Source organism: Pleurodeles waltl, chromosome 4_1 (assembly GCF_031143425.1).
Source record: "Pleurodeles waltl isolate 20211129_DDA chromosome 4_1, aPleWal1.hap1.20221129, whole genome shotgun sequence".
In the NCBI taxonomy this organism is placed as follows: domain Eukaryota; kingdom Metazoa; phylum Chordata; class Amphibia; order Caudata; family Salamandridae; genus Pleurodeles; species Pleurodeles waltl.
In genome coordinates, this window is record NC_090442.1 from 637,870,839 (window position 1) to 637,888,747 (window position 17,909).

Sequence of the window (17,909 nt, forward strand, 5' to 3'; positions counted from 1 at the left end):
CTAGCTCAGGAAGACCTATCAGGAAATGCAGGGGACCACTATGCTCCCTTTGTGGGACTGTCTAGAGTGAATTCACAAATAGCCCAACTGTCCTCCTCATCCCAACATGTATTCCACAGACAGGCAGAGGAACAGAATGGTTTAGCAGGAAAATGCCCACTTTCTAAAAGTGACATTTACAAACTTACAATTCAAAAACCAACTTCACCAAAAGGTGTATTTTTAAATTGTGAGGTTAGAGACCCCAAACTCCTTACCTCTATCTGGTCTTAATAGGAAATTACAATTAAAATATATTTCAAGGCAATCTCCATGTTACCCTCTGGGAGAGATAGTCCTTGCAAACGTGAAAACTGAATTTAGCAGTATTTCACTATCAGGACATGTAAAACACACCAGTACACGTCCAACCTTTTAACTACACTGCAGCCTGTCCATGGGGCTGCCTTGGGCCTACTTTAGGGGTGACTACCATGTAGTAAAAGGGAAAGTTTGGGGCCTACAAGTGGGTGCACCTGCCAGGACGACATGGCAGGGGAAAACTGCACACATAGGCACTGCAATGGCAGGCCTGAGACATGTTTGCAGGGCTATGTGGGAAGCTGGCCTGGTATATGGTGGGTACATAAGGTACTTGCACCTCATACCAGGTCAAGATATCCCTTATTAGTGTAGTGTAGGCAGTGTCTAGAACCCAGGCTCTCTAGAAGTAGCTGTGGACGAACAGCCAAGGCTTATCTAGGAGACATGCAAAGCTAATGCAATACCACTGTAGTCACACAGCACTCACACACATGAAAGGAAACACTCAGTGTTACAAAAATAAAGTTACATTATTTTTGTGACACAATATCAAAAAGTACTTGAGTGGCAACCCTCCAGTAGGAGGTAATACAATAAATGTACACACTAGTAATCAGCAAAACAGTGCAAATGCAAATAGACAATAGTGACACTAGGGGGAGCCCAAACCATATACTAAAAAAAATGGAATGCGAACAGAGGACCCCCACACCTAGGTAAGTGGAATGTGTAGAGGGAAGCTGGGGGTACTAGGAAACCCCAAAGGTAAGTACCACAGTACCCCCTAGCGACCAGGAAGAAAGGAGTAAATTACTAGATTTTCCCCAAACCACCCAAAAGGAAGAAAATAAAGAACATGCAATACCCAGACAAGACTGCAAGAAACCAGCTGTGGATGCCTGAAGAGGACAACCTGTGGAAGAAGGGGACCAAGTCCAGAAGTCACAGAAGGAGTAGGAACTACTATCCACCAAGCTGTTGATGCAGGAGTTGGTGGACGGTGAGATGAAGACGGTCACAAATGCAGTCCTGGAGCAGGTGAAGTGTTCCCGGAGGATGCAGTCGACATCCCATGCCAGATGGAAGATTGCAGTCAGTGAGTGGTGTGGAAAAGCCACCAACAAGCCTTGGCAAAGGCCGAAGTCATGGTGAAGCATAAGTGGAGCGGCTGGGGACCAGCAAGGTGCAGGAGGACTCAGGCCATGGGGGGAATCCAAGTGGGATTCCCAGCAAGGCAGAGAGTCCAAAGAAGAAGAGGCAGCCCCCCACAGGAGACCCACTGGATGAGGAACCAGGAGTCACAGAGGAGCCCATGCAGCACTACTGGAGAAGGGCCCCACGCCGCAGGAGAAGCACCCAGAGGGCTGTGCATCACAGGAAGAAGTGTGGGGAGATTGGGCTACATGGAGCCTGAAGATCCCTTGAAGGAGATGCAAACAAGCCTTAGTATTGCAAGAGACGCGGTGCATGGGGGTACTGTCCTGGGTGGGAAGGCAAGGGCTTACCTCCACCAAAGTTGCACAGCTGGCAGAGAGGACCAAGAGGACTACTTTGGACAAACACCTGTCATGCAGGATCCATGCAGCTCAGGATGAGAAGAGATCCACGCAGCCGATCATCGTTGCAGTTGGTGCCTGCGGATGCAGGGAAGTGACTCCTTCACTCCAAGGGAGACTCCTTCCTTCTTGTGCAGACTGAAGACTTGCCACCCTCAGAGGATGCCCAGCTGGGGAAATGTTACAGAAGCTGGAAAGAGACATGGAAACAATGTTGCAAGCAGAGTCTTGGATGCAGATTGCCCGTTTCTGAAGGGTCCAGTTGCGGTTCCAGTGGCTAGAAGTCGAACTAAGTTTGCAGAGGAGCCCTGCTGAGATCTTGCAAGCTGAATCTGAGGACTCACCCAAGAGAGAAACCCTAAATAGCCCTGAAAGGGGGATTGGTCACCTACCCAGGTGACCACTTAACAGGAGGGGGCTCTGACATCACATGCCTGGTCTGGCCTCTCAGATGCTCCCAGAGGTCCCTGCCAACCTTGGATTCAAGATGGAAGAACTCAGGGACCCTCTGAAGGAAATCTGGGCACCACCCCTGTGGTGGTGACGGACAGGGGAGCGGTCACTCAGCTTTCCATTGTCCACTTTCGCTCCAGAGCAGGGCCTGGGGGCCCCTGAACCGGTGTAGACTGGTTTATGCACATAGGGCACCAAATGTGCCCTTCACAGCATACCAATGGGTCTACCTCTCCCAAGCCATGTAACAACTATTTCCAAAGGGAGAGGGTATTACCCCCTCTCCCAAAGGAAATCCTTTGTTCTGCCTTCTGGAAAATCCTAGAAGGCTGGTAGGAGCAATGCTGGGGGTCCTCTAAGGAGCCCACTGAGTTCATGGAATCATACATCCAATACTGGCAACAGTATTGGGGAATGATTCCAACATGTTTGATACCAAACATGCCTAGGTTCAGAGTTACCATTATGTAGCTGGACTTTGGTAGTGACCTATGTCCAGGACGCGCTTAAAATAAAAGTCCCTGCACTCACGAAGTCCATGAAAATGGCACTGGAGTTTGTGGGGGCTCTTGCAGCGGTGCCCTCACTCACAGGTACTTGCACCCTGCCCTCTAAGAGGGCCTGCCGTGTGGGTGACTTACAGTGACCTGGTGCAGAGACCTATAGTGAAAAGGCGTGCATGAATCCTTTTCACACAGGATGCTATGGCATGCCTGTAGAACACTTTGTATGGGCTCCCCATGGGTGGCATAATACATGCTGTAAACCAGGGGGAGTCCCTGGTACCCCAATGCCCTTGGTACCTGGGTACCATATACTAGGGACTTACATGGGGTCACCAGTATGCCAAATGTGGAGTGAAAATGGTACAAGTAACCAAATTAGAATGAGGAGAGCATATTAACTTGGGTCCTGGTTAGCAGGATCCCTGTCAACAGCGTCAAACACACTGACAACAGCCAGAAAATGAGGGTAACCATGCCAAGAATGAGGGTACTTTCCTACAGGCTACTCATGTGGGTGGCACAATTAGTGCTGCAGGCCCCCTAGTAGCATTTGATCAACAGGCCCTTGGCACACCAGGTGCTCTATACTAGTGATGAACTAGTAAATCATATATGCCAATCATGGATTAACCAATCACCAATACATTTTAGACATAGAGCATATGCACTTTAGCACTGGGTAGCAGTGGTAAAGTGCCTAGAGCCCTACAGCCCCCCAAAACAAGTCAGAAAAAATAGAAGGAAGAAGGCAAAACATTTGGGGATAACCCTGCCAAAACGGCCAGGTTCAACACAGCTGAATTTCCAACCACTCTCTAGCTAGAGTGGAACATTGAGTGATTAAAATTTGTCTGCGAACATCTTTGGGAAATGTTGAAAAATAATTCTGGGGATAAAAAGAAGTAAGGCTCCGTAGTTTTAAGAGTAAAGCACAAGGCACATATTGAAAATGTTCATTTAGGATGTATGTCATATGCACCCAGTGGCTCTTTTCAGGCAGTAATAAGACAAATTATTGTGTAGTGACTCAGGCCATCGCTACACTATAGAAAGAGAAGCCGAGAGGGATAGACAGAGTTTCCTCTGGATTATAAATATTTTATCAATTGAGATGGGATTGTTGCCTTAAAAACACCTCTATAACGGCAGGTATATTATTAGCCACTCTTAGGATATGATCCAATGTTCTAAAATTTGGAGACTCCAAAAGTGATTCTTCTTATATTAAACAAAATGCAAATGCACTTCTCTCTGCTCTTGACGCTGGTTGTAAGATGCTTTTATATACATTTTAGTGCTGGGATTTTATGGATCGCAAGTGACACAAAGATAATCTGAGTCACACCCTAAAGGAAGAATGAGCAGGTTACAATATATGCCCCAGGTAGTCTTTTTGCTCTAAGACAATCGAAATTTACGACACTGAAAAATGCACACAACCATTATGGTCCTGATTCTGCTACGGATGATCATAAATGTCTTGTATCTTTAATAGAAGTCGGGTAAAGTGCAATAGTCATGTTAATGGTGTAGAAATACAAATATTATAATTATTACTATACAAATTTTATGTACTTTTTTGGTCGACTTCTTTGAAGTCTGTATCAAAACAATAAACATTGGATGTTATTTCATTTCTGATAGTGGGACCCCCACACATTTGCCGAATACATCGGATCTTCAGCATTCTAAATCTTGTTCTTGTTCGCCTAGCACAGTGGGCCCTCCACCAACCAGTCAGACCATCACAGGCAGCCATATGGCAGTCATAGCGGTGCACCCATGCCCAGGCATGCAGCACTCCGATCCTGCAGCTTGGTCCCAAATGCCAATCGTATTCCTTTTTGAAGAGAACATTTGACTTAGTATGGACTTTACTTAATTGTGATAGCCTAAGTGGTGTACTGTACATCAAACAAACCTTCACTCCACCTTTTCTAAGTAAGCCTTGTCTGCTCAACGGTAGCTAACACTAGAGAGTCAAGGACACTAAGGAGATCTTGGCTAACCTTTGACGGCAACCAACAGTATCTAAAGTTCTGCGTCAGAAGGGAGAATATGTAATCTCTCCTTTGATATTGCTATAGGTGCTCTTTAAATCCTACAGAGCCTGACACCGGTGGTAAAATGATAGATCAGGATTCAACCTTAAGAAATACCGTTACTGTATAACGTAGCCCAATTATATCCTGCATTAATACAATTAACAACAAATCATTGGTGTACGTCAGGGACACTGAGTCTGAGATTAGTATTAGTGGACAGATTAAGATACAGAGTCGTCTCAGAATGGCTTGAAACATTTAAGTGAGCTCACAAGCGCTCTACTAGTTAAAACTCCGTTACAGCACTGCAAGAAGGGCCACACTGCTCTACAGACGAACACTAAGGTGCTAAGTCAACCCAACCCCAGCCCACAGTGATAAACTCCAAACAGCCTCATGCTCCTGACCCTGTAGACCAAACAGATGGAGTTCATACCTTGGAAGGCTAAGGTGGACTCCATCGACAACAAAGCTGTTTCTAGAGGGACCAGCTTAGTGCAGAGGAAAACGAGTCTTCAAAGGAGCAGGAGACAACCGCTTATGCTGAAGTGGAGGAAGGATGGGCCCATGAGACTGGGATCAGAATGATGAAACTGAAAGCTGAGAAGGTTTTACCAAGATTACCCAATGGCAGCGTCTAACGGGGTCATTCCACCAACCTGGATTAATATTTTGACAGTGATAGTGGAGAATTACCCAACAGGTGTGAATCGTCTGGTGGGTGTGGCTTCGTTTAATCCATCCTGTATAATGCAGACGCTAAGGGTTGAGGAAAAGTGGGTTTGAGGCAAAAATAGAACTGTGAATATGAAGCAAAAATATAACTGGATGAAAGAGAAAATGGTTATAAGAAAATGAGAAAAGCAGGTGTGAATAGTTTTGAAGTGACCCCATCTCTGTAACTAATGCTTTTTAAGAGAGAAGTAGCATTGTGTGTTTCAAACATCTTAGTTGTGTGGTGTGTTAGTTAGTCTATGCGGGTGAAGTAAGGGAATGAAATGGACATTGTTAGCATGAGACGTAGTTGGCAGAGCTCATCTTGGTTGCTCCTCAAAGACTGCTTAGCAATAATTGAATCTCAGGTCACCCACTTTAAGCAGGTAACTTTGGCTGCTGACAGATAAAATGTAAAGAAGGTGAATCGTTCATTGCCAAGAACAACAAATGACGAACAGGGGCACTGTTCCAATGGCAATGCCATTTGTAAGAAATGTAAATACATACACTCTTTTAACTACAAAACCATATCTGTTTAGATACATAAACAGGCTCAGAAAACCTCAGTCAGTTAGCAGAACACCCAGTGAGAATCAACACCAAAGTGGTCTATAGAATGTTCAATTAGAACCATGCCTACTGAGAAACCAACTGAAGAAAGCCAGTTCTAGAGACATCGCTTACTTCTGATGGAATCCTGACATATTAATTCATTTTTTATTTTATTTTAGCTGTCCGACGTGATCACGGTGAGCTTCATAAAATAATGTATGAATAAATAAATCTGTGCACTGTGTGAATGCACACAAATTCATGGGTCTCAGAAACAAATGGGCAAATACTACTGTGGTAGACCATAGGTATGTCATGAAGCAGAAACTATATGGCTCAGTGGACGCTGAGTCTGGTATAATTGAGTTCCTAATATTGCTATAACAAAAGGAGGTTGAAGACAAAGTGGAAAAGTGAAGGTGCTTGTGCACACTGCCCTCTTTGGGAGGTTTGACCATCTAATACACGGTTTAAATGACAATATGTCAAGTTTCTACTTTCTGGTATAATATAGATGAACTTATCTTGTCTCTATAATCAAACATGTTGCTGTAGTTGGGGTCTTCCAGCATTTAAATTGCTTACAAAGGGCATTTCCAGTTAAGTACTTGCACCCCTATACTCCACCCCTATTCACTGTACATCTATGTTTCAACTACATGCAATTATTAAGGCACACATGAGGTCGAGTAAAATTAATCTTTTTGATCTCACTGATTATCTTCAGCTGGATAGTTTTTTTTATTTCGGAAACGACCATCTCTGATGATTTTACACCCACAATCTCTTCTCTGATTCCCGAGGACCATGCCATCAAATCCTGTAACAGAACTTACAAACAAAGCATGGGCTTGGCAGTTATTTATAGATCCTCACTGTAGGTAGCCAATGGTCCATCAACTCGGTATTCCTAGATCTCTCATATTAGGTCAATTTCTGACACAGATAATTAAAACAATGATTAGACGACCATCAAAACTTTGATATGCTATCAATCTTCTGGATAGTGTGCCAACTTTTTCGGATCTTATTTCCCAGGTTTTCGAAGGAAGGATTGTTGATGTCTCCTTCAGTCATTTAAATAGAGTTATATTTGTCTGTTTTTATAATTTTTTAAATAACTTTACAGTTAAAATTGTAATTAATATTTCTTTGTATTAGAATTATTTATAAGCAGGGGAGTGTATTGTTACTTTTGTTGTGTAGTTGTTCTAATTTGCATTTTGGTTTTTCATTTGTTGTGTTTTATTTTTTAACTTTTTTTGTAAACTAACTTATTTTAGCTATTTTTATTGTGTATTTCCTTTCTCTTTAAGTTTGAGATGTATATCTGTTAATATATATTTAGTTTTATTTAATAGGTTTATAGTATATTTGTATTTTTATAACGTTTTAATGTGTAGCGTTCAATTGTTTTTAATTAGTAGTATTTTTAATTTTATTATGTTTAATAGTTGTATCTGTTTATGTTTAAAATAAAACCAAAAATAATAAAGGTTTTGTTTAATTGTTTTTCTTATATAGAAAATGAATTTATTTTCTATATTAGATGTATATTTTTCAATGTAACTATTTTTAAAGTTAATTCACTTTTTAAAGTTGATGTCATAGTAAACATTTTAATTTTATATATTTACCTTTATAATGAAGATATTTTGAGCTGCTATGTTTTTGTAGTTGATATTTTGGTAATGTATATAGCATTTAAACTTGATATGTGCCCTTCGATATTTTTTGGTGATATTTACTCATGCAGTATTTTTATCGGCAATTTTATGTCATAGAATTAGGCTATTCACTCCTCCACTCAAATGTCTCCATTCTTTGCTTCTTATTGCAATCACCTTAATGACCTACATTTGCATACTATCTATCATTTGATGACCATTGTGGCCACTCTCGCCATTGTGTTGAGACTGATCTCAGACATGTTATAAAATATTGCTTGCATCCCGAGTGAAAGATAATATGTTTTGTAACCCTTTCAGTTATCCCTTAGGGATGGTGCATGGTAAAGCTTGATAAAGGATTACCTGGTAGAATATTTTTTCACTTTTTACGTTCTAGCCATCCGGTTAACATTGATGCTATTTCTATGACACGTTTATGCTTACAGCTGGAATTTCTAGGACTAGTGTATGCTTATTAAAAAAATGTGAAAGTACCTAATACACACGTATAATGTATATAGTGTTCATGATATTTACTTCCAAATAATTTCAACTTTCATTCCCATTGAAATGGTGGATCCCTTCCACTTATTGAATTGGTGCAGTCATGTAAAAAAAATGTAGGACTATTTTAGCTTTGCCAGTAGTGAGGGAGTGAAGCAATTGTTTTTCACATTGCTCTGGTATCATGTTCCCTTTATATATATGTGCCATTTTTTATTTTGTCCATAATAGGTTCAATATATATTGCTAATCAGGGGTCGGGACACCTAAGTGCATTCTCCTAGCTGGCCGGACAGTAGCGAGGCTTCAAGGTCTGAAGTAACACCCACTTGCATATGCGGCTTTGGGGCATATTACCTGAAATAAAGCTACAGATGTTGGAGTAAACACACCATGGCAGATGTGGCAGCACCTGAAGCCCTACCCAAAATGAGGATTGGCTGATCCTGAGAGGCCCACCCCTCAGTGTAGGAGGTGGGCCAGACCTGAGTTGTGAGGCGATTAGTGTGCAGCCACTTAAAATTCAGGTGAATTAAAGATGGGGTGGTGTGGTTGGACGGTATTGCAGTTTGGTGAGGTCTCCATCACACAAAGTGCCCTGTCCAGCATGATTGAGCCAGGTGATGAGGCTACAGGTGGCACTGCCTGTGCTGTGGCGGTGTTGAGAGGGGACTTGACGAAGATCCACAATGAGCTTTGCTTGAGGGTCTCAGATGTGTAAGGCACTGCTTCAGGGCTCACAGTCAGTGAAGAGGTGTTGAAGAAAGGTCTCTGCTCCAGAGGGCCCTCAAAGAGGAGGTCCCCAACATGCAAGCTGAACTACCAAAACTGAGAAGATTCCTCTTCAGCGTAGCGCTGTCACCTTCTTGCCAGGAAGGCTGTGTTTGCCGATTGCTCTTGCCGCCATAGGTGTTGGGTGTAAGGCAGGCTCTGACTGCAATGATTTTGGGGTATCTGAACCCCCTATCTAGGTGAAAGTAAATTGTGAAGTGCACATGACGAGCCAGCGAATCATCATGACACCTGCAATATCAAACTGAATCTCACCTGTGAAGAAATGTGGTGGCGTGGGGGTGTGAGTGGGGTTGTGGGTACTCCAATGCAGCAAGTTACATTAATATATATTCCCATAACCTATGGGCATAATCAAATGATCTTGCTAAAATTGAAGGCCTGTGTAGTTGTACATAATTGCAGTTGAGGTGAAGGCTGCAGCTCTGTACCGGCAATAGAAAATATGTTGGGTTTTCAATAATCCATAATCTGGTGAATACGATTAGTTCAATAGCATTGGCGCAAGATGTTGCTCCTCTCTGGACACCAGCAGGCTGAAATCACAAACTTTTATAGGAGTCATGGATAAAGCTAATAGATAGCCCAAGCTATTGTTTTAACCAAACAAATAAGCTGACAGAGGAGGAGGGAGGGATGGGTCCGACAGAATGCTCTTACCAGCAGACACATAAGAGGAAGGTGGAGGCAAATCCCCTGAAAACCCTGCGTAAAGGTATGCAACTGAGCCTCACATACAACAAAATTAATGCTGTTAATGGTTAGATACTATGGCCACCTGGATAACTAAGTATGAGGCTCGGCTGATGTTTTGCTTTCACTAATGACCAAGCTGACAAAAATCTTTGGAATGCACTACTCAGTTCAAAGAAGACATTTATTATTATTTCACCACGAGGTTTCTAAAAAGGAGGTTAGCATGTTAAAAGCACACGTTTAAAAATAGTCACAGCAATGAAATGAAAATATACCAAAATGATTATCAACTGCAATGTATATAGCAAATATTTGTAGTTATTTTATATTATAATCGCAAAGTAAAAATCCATCACCGTAGGGCCTGCCAAGCTCTTTATCTTTCTCATGCCAGCAAGAAGATGACCCCGTTCAACTGCGAGAAAGAGATTTCCACTCTCACGGGACAAGTGTTAGGCATTTGATGTCTAATCCTGACCGGGGTCTCGGAATTCCACTGCTACTGAGCAGGGTCGTCTTTGTATATCTTAAACAACCAGAGAAGGACTTTCTGGAAAAACCCCTCCCATAAAAAGGAAATATTCAAACATGCTGGCTAGTTTAGGTCTGCTTTGAAAATAACACATTGGGATTTGGCCACAGTCCCAAGATGCTAAATCAAAACAAATCCGTTCCCTGCTGTCTGAGTACATTCTTATCAACCAAAGCTTTTGGTGAGAAAGAACACGAAAATAAGCACAGTTTACAATGTGGAAAAACGCAGACAACTTTAACATAGCAGTGTCTAGTGCTACTTTAAAGTCAATAGGCAGCTAAACTGAATAGAAAATGTAATCTGCATCTGGTGAACACTGGAAAGCTAATCCAGGTGCAAAGTGGTGCAACACAAAGTCAGTGCTCAAAAACACATATTTCACTGCAGCTGACCACAGAACAATTTGACGATTTCAAATCCAAGCAAGTTATTCTATCTATGCTGTTCAGTGTTAAAAATGTATCCCGCCTCTATAGTGGAGAAGGCTCAACACACTCTGGCTCCTAGGCCACCTCTGGGGTGCCAATGCAGTCAATCATGGCAAGATTATTACATTTAGGATACAATACTCCGCCGGGCTCATGAGAAAAGAGATCTCCACTATAAAGGAAGTAACATAGTGGTATGTCCAGACTTTTCAATGGCAGTTCAGACTGTGCGATGACAATATCTTCCAGTAAAGATAAAAAAGCAACAAGCAGAAATTACATAAACCATGATACACCTGCACACTTAAAAACAGACTATCAAGGAAAAAAGCACATCTTCTCCAGAGAGTAGCAGGTTTAGCATTTAGAAAGAAACTAAAACGAGTGAACCATCCCCAAAAAGCTGTAAGGGAAGTCACCTTCTCAACCTCAAACTTCAGTAACATTGAATGATAAGACTGGCCTATCTAATTGTACTGGTGGTTGCTGAGGTGATATACTCCTTTACTGGTTGCATCACCCACAACATAAAGCAAGAACATAAGAACTGGTGGTCCGAAGAGGTTGCAAAAGGACTGTGAACAAAAATATGCCTTTGCACCATCACTTCTGACCATCTCCGTGGTTAATGGAGGAATTGGGCTGACGTTAGTGAAGTTCTGAAGGGTTAATACTCAGTTGATTATGTCTTTATTTTCTGGGGTCCTTTTGAGATTGGTCTTACCTGTTTCTTTACCAAAATGTTATAAATTTAAGATGCGTACAGGGAAAACATTTTCTTTTGGTTTAGGGAGTGACAGTGCCGGTGAAGGATGGTTATTAAATGGAATGTTTGAGTTCTAGAGTTACTAAGTAGAAACCGGACATGTAGATGGTTAGTCAGGCCAATTAAAAAGCATTGCTAATAGTAACACATCAAAAATGAGTAAGCACTGCAAGCCAACATTCACAGTTATACAGTTATTGTACCCTGGATGTATCACCCTGCTCATTTCTGATGTGGAATGTTACGAGTTTAATAAACTCACACACAGTTTGTTAGGTTACTGCCTACCTAGATAGAAAGTAAATGTGGTCCCCTGCAAAAGAGTTGTATCACCAAACCATCTGAGGGAGCACTGGCCAGGAGATAAGCATCAAGAAGCTGCATATCCTACTTCTCTTATGCTAGGAGTGTAGCAATATTTATTAAAATGGTGGCCCAATTCCACCATTTACACACAGTAACAGATGATCAAAGATGACCACTTATATTTTAAGACCAACAGGGAGGTAGGCACATCACCTCTGTCAACACAGATAGCTATCTTATCTTCAGAAGGCTGCTCAAGAGTTGGCTCTTTCCTACATAACCACCATAATAGAAGAGCAATGTGGCATATCCCTGTGTATGTAAACATTTATAATTTAATTATATGTATATATCTAGATACGAAAATGTCCTTGTATCAATAGGATAATAACGATGGTTTTAAAATATATAGGTACTCTTTAGGCCTGATTAACAAATGTATATATTACTTACGGTTAAAAATATGTATATTATTCTATGCTTAACACATTCATAGGTCATTACATAGTTTTTTTTAGATAAATTGTTTGATTATATGCTTATGGGTCTCCGTTTTATTTATCTATCATAATAGGTAAATATGATCATAACTATTTATCTACAAGTGGTAAAATATGATCATAACTATTTATCTACAAGCACTTCACTATTGAAATATTGAGGAAAAGATAAAATTAAAAAAATACAAATAAATACATTTTGAGGTATAAAAAACACACAAGTTAATTACCTCCGAATACTACAACACCTGAAAGTCTGAATTTATACAATACAACTTCAGAAGATTATCTTCCTTATACATATATTCCCTTTCTATGTATTCATGCATCTATATATTTATCACTTTACTCTTATTGTACTAGAGAGAAAAAATCACTCTCTCCAATGCACTACTCTGTCTCACCCTAGACCTCTCTCAATCTATCCTCTATCTGTACTCTCTGACTCATCCCAAACCTCATTCTACTACTAGGATCTCAGAAATAACCCTTCCTAGACCTTTCCCTCCTCTATCCCTCCTGGCTCAACCCAGACCTCAGTTTACTACTATGATCTCCCAAACAAGCTGTAGGAAGTTGGCTCTGTATGTACTATTTCAAAGTAATAAATAGTATGCACAGAGTCCAAGGGTTCCCCTTAGAGGTAAGATAGTGGCAAAAAGAGATAATTCTAATGCTCTATTTTGTGGTAGTGTGGTCGAGCAGTAGGCTTATCAGAGGGTAGTGTTAAGCATTTGTTGTACACACACAGGCAATAAATGAGGAACACACACTCAAAAACAATTCCAGGCCAATAGGTTTTTATATAGAAAAATATATTTTCTTAGTTTATTTTAAGAACCACAGGTTCACAAGTAATACTTCAAATGAAAGGTATTTCACTCAGGTATCGTAGGAACTTTGAATCAACACAATATCATGTACAGTTTTGGCAATAATGGCAATAAGCTATTTTAAAACTAGACAGTGCACTTTTCAACAGTTCCTGGGGAGGTAAGTTTTGATTAGTTTTGCAGGTAAGTAAAACACTTACAGGGTTCAATGTTGGGTCCAAGGTAGCCCACCGATGGGGGTTCAGGGCAACTCCAAAGTTACCACACCAGCAGCTCAGGACCTGTCAGGTGCAGAGGTCAAAGTGGTGCCCAAAACGCATAGGCTTCAATAGAGAAGGGGGTGCCCCGGTTCCAGTCTTCCAGCAGGTAAGTACCTGCGACTTCGGAGGGCAGACCAGGGGGGTTTTGTAGGGCACCAGGGGGGACACAAGTCAGCACAAAAAGTACACCCTCAGCGGCACAGGGGCGGCCGGGTGCAGAGTGCAAACAGGCATCGGGTTTGCAATTGGTTTCAATGGGAGACCCAGGGGTCTCTTCAGCGAAGCAGGCAGGCAAGGGAGGGAGCTCCTCGGGGTAGCCACCACCTGGGTGTCGCTTCTGCACTGGAAGTCGGATCCTTCAGGTCCTGGGGGCTGCGGGTGCAGTGTCTTTACCAGGCGTCGGGTTCTTTGAAGCAGGCAATCGCTGTCAGGGGGAGACTCTGGATTCCCTCTGCAGGCGTCGCTGTGGGCGGTCAACTCTGGCTACTCACAGGCTCGCAGTCGCCAGGGAGTCCTCCCTGTAGTGCTGTTTCTCCGCAGGTTGAACCGGGGGCGTCGGGTGCAGAGTGGAAAGTCTCACGCTTCCGGCGGGAAACGTGGAGTCCTTTAAAAGTTGTTTCTTTGTTGCAAGTTGTAGTTTCTTTGGAACAGGGCCGCTGTCCTCAGGAGTTCTTGGTCCTTTTAGATGCAGGGTACTCCTCTGACGCTTCAGAGGTCACTGGACCCTCGGGGACGTGTCGCTGTTGCAGTTTTTCTTGAAGTCGGGAGACAGGCCGGTAGGGCTGGGGCCAAAGCAGTTGGTGTCTCCGTCTTCTCTGCAGGGCTTCAGGTCAGCAGTCCTTCTTCGTCTTCAGGTTGCAGGAATCTATTTTCCTAGGTTCTGGGGGCCCCTAAATACTCAATTTAGGGGTGTGTTTAGGTCTGGGAGGTTAGTAGCCAATGGCTACTAGCCCTGAGGGTGGCTACACACTCTTTGTGCCTCCTCCCTGAGGGGAGGGGGGCACATCCCTAATCCTATTGGGGGAATCCTCCATCCGCAAGATGGAGGATTTCTAAAAGTCAGAGTCACCTCAGCTCAGGACACCTTAGGGGTTGTCCTGACTGGCCAGTGACTCCTCCTTGTTTTTCTCATTTTCTCATTATCTCCTCCGGCCTTGCCGCCAAAAAGTGGGGCCGTGGCCGGAGGGGGCGGGCATCTCCACTAGCTGGGAAGCCCTGTAGCGCTGTAAGAAAGGGGGTGAGCCTTTGAGGCTCACCGCCAGGTGTTACAGTTCCTGCAGGGGGAGGTGAGAAGCACCTCCAACCAGTACAGGCTTTGTTACTAGCCACAGAGTGACAAAGACACTCTCCCCATGTGGCCAGCAACATGTCTGGTGTGTGGCAGGCTGGGAAAACTAGTCATCCCACACTGGAAGTCGGGTATGTTTTCAGGGGGCATCTCTAAGATGCCCTCTGGGTGTATTTCACAATAAAATGTACACTGGCATCAGTGTGCATTTATTGTGCTGAGAAGTTTGATACCAAACTTCCCAGTTTTCAGTGTAGCCATTATGGTGCTGTGGAGTTCGTGTTTGACAGACTCCCAGACCATATACTCTTATGGCTACCCTGCACTTACAATGTCTAAGGTTTTACTTAGACACTGTAGGGGCATAGTGCTCATACACCTATGCCCTCACCTCTGGTATAGTGCACCCTGCCTTAGGGCTGTAAGGCCTGCTAGAGGGGTGACTTATCTATGCCATGGGCAGTGTGAGGTTGGCATGGCACCCTGAGGGGAGTGCCATGTCGACTTAGTCGTTTTCTCCCCACCAGCACACACAAGCTGGCAAGCAGTGTGTTTTGTGCTGAGTGAGGGATCCCCAGGGTGGCATAAGACATGCTGCAGCCCTTAGAGACCTTCCCTGGCATCAGGGACCTTGGTACCAGAGGTACCAGTTACAAGGGACTTACCTGGATGCCAGGGTGTGCCAATTGTTGAGACAAAGGTACAGTTTAAGGGAAATAACACTGGTGCTGGGGCCTGTGTAGCAGGCCTCAGCACACTTTCAAATCATAACTTGGCATCAGCAAAGGCAAAAAGTCAGGGGGTAACCATGCCAAGGAGGCATTTCCTTACACAAGCCTACTAAATTCTTCCCTCATTCTTCCCTCCCCCCCATTATTCCCTTCTCTCCTTTCAATCATCACAAACCTCATTTTATTACTATAATCTCCCTAGCCCCTTTCTACAGACTCTTTCCTCCTCCATCTCTCCTTTTATTCATCACAAACCTCATCTTACTACTATGCTCTAGCAACTAACACTTTCAGAACTCTTCCCTCTTCTATATGTCCATTATTCTATTCAATCCAACTTCAAACTCACATGTCCACTGATCAAATTAACTCATATTTCCCTATACTAATCCACCACTAATCCTTTTGTGTTCCGGAGTAGCATGCTACTAACCGAAAAGCGCTTCAATAACTCGTCAGGGGTAGCAAGCACTATATAAATACAGTTACAAAAGTTATTCATATTTCAACTTATTTGTTAGAATACTTCCACTCTATGGTGCTTTTTGTATTAATCTCAGCACTAAATTTTAGAATGTACTTATTTATAACTTATCTATATATCTTTCTACCCAGCCACTCATGATAATGGCCGCTCCCAGGACTGGAGTACTACAATAGTATCCAGGTGCAATTGAGTCAATCAAATCCACTTTTCTGGTCTGGCCATTCCGTACTACATCTTCTCCCTTGTCTGAATAGTACAATAAAGGAGCATTGTTTTGCCTACTTATTTTGTCTCCGATGCAGCCAGATCGTGGTGGCCTGGCTGCAAAACATGCAAGCTAGCGCCATAAATAAGTTTTCAGTCCTGCAATGGTTGTTATATATCTGGGGGAAAAAAATAATGTTTCCAAATTGCTTGCACAGTTCTTCATGGTACTGCTATGCTTTGTTAAATTCTAAATAAACTTTTAATAACCTACCTGTGTATTCCCTGAGTCAATAAACGGAGTATACCCGTAGTTTCTTTGTAACATTTTCATAAATCACATTCAAGTACACGTTCATATTTCTCCAACAGGCCCCTCCCCCCCCAACGATCATCTCATTCACAAATGGCTTTCCATGGGACTTATTTCAAGTTACCGAACACCACATATTTACTCAGGTTTCACTATAAGTGGCTCATACTGCCCCACTTTCCTGTCATGAAAAGGTATGGCACAGCCAGCTGAGGCTGGATAACTGTATAGAAGTGCCAAACATCAGTCATAAATAAAGAACCTAACAACAACGTAACTTTTGGCAACTCACTATTGGTGGACTTCCCTTGTTGGCAGATGCTAGTAAGGTGGTATCTACTCTTGGGGATCTAGAGAACATACAAAACTGTTCCACAAGGGGGACTGAAAAGGGGAAAGTCATTGGATTTCTTACTTTTGGATGGAAGTGACTATAAGAACACAACTAGAACACTTACTGGGCTCTCTTTCAGCTGCAGGCCCTCCCCGTTAGGCAACGAAGACCTTCTCTTTGTTGAAGAGCTCTTGTTCGGCGTGGCTACAACTCCACATTTCTTCTTCACAAACATCACCTCACAGCTGGCCTGGTCTTCATTATGTGTGCTCTTACCCGCATTAATCACCCTAGAAAAGGTAAAAAGCTTGTTAACGCCAGGCACCTTCGCAGTGTTGCAGTTTCTAGAGTAATTAATCCAGAATTTACTGGAACATTTAGAATGGGTTCCTTTCCTAGCGGAAAGAGCAACGTGCTTTTGGGTTTCACATATTTGTGACTCTTTGTTTAGTGATGAAGAATAGCTTTTGCTGGAAGGCCAGTTGACTGCTTAAAAAAATCAGTTTCTCTTTAAAGCCATATTTTTAGTACATGTTCCCACAAACAAATTCATTTGATTGAGAAAGTTAAGTGTTGCTAGATGTATTTACTTCATGGCCAAACATCACCTAAATAACCTTCAGTAAATAACAGAAAAACTAAACCATTTACAAACAGACCTAGAAAGCTTTAGTGTACCACGCATGTTCTTGCCATCATAGGTCGCCATCATGGCAACCGCTAACCAGATGGGTGTGTTGAGCACAGCACAGTTTTCAACTTATTTTGGCCAAGCGAGCAGGATCTTATGGTATAAACTAAAAGTGTGAAGCAGTGAGGGTGATTACATAGATCCAGGCCAAAATACATGACAGCACAAGCACTATGACATGAAAGAGAGCACATTAGGTCTTCAGTTCCAATTCGGTTTGTGAAGGGACTTTCACCAGCAGCACCACCATTGGGCAGCACTTAACTGGGGATAGAGATGGTTCGCAGTCTATTTTTGATATGAAGGAATTTTTTGTGTTGGACAGCAAGATAGGCTACTATCTTCAAATTGTGGTGGGTGTGAAGGTCATGAAATGAACATAAACTTTATTTCCTAGTCTTTAATTCCAATTTCTTTTTGCCACCACTAATTTGAGTCC

General features: G+C 42.6%; 1 protein-coding gene across 1 annotated transcript in view; it reads right to left on the reverse strand.

Moving 5' to 3' along the window:
• PPM1H (protein phosphatase, Mg2+/Mn2+ dependent 1H) overlaps positions 1 to 17,909 on the reverse strand; it is a 726,537-nt gene that overhangs the window by 505,675 nt on the left and 202,953 nt on the right. Inside the window, exon 2 of the mRNA XM_069229078.1 lies at positions 16,904 to 17,069. Within this exon, the coding sequence (XP_069085179.1) occupies positions 16,904 to 17,069 (166 nt within the window). The remainder of the gene's footprint in view (positions 1 to 16,903; positions 17,070 to 17,909) is intronic.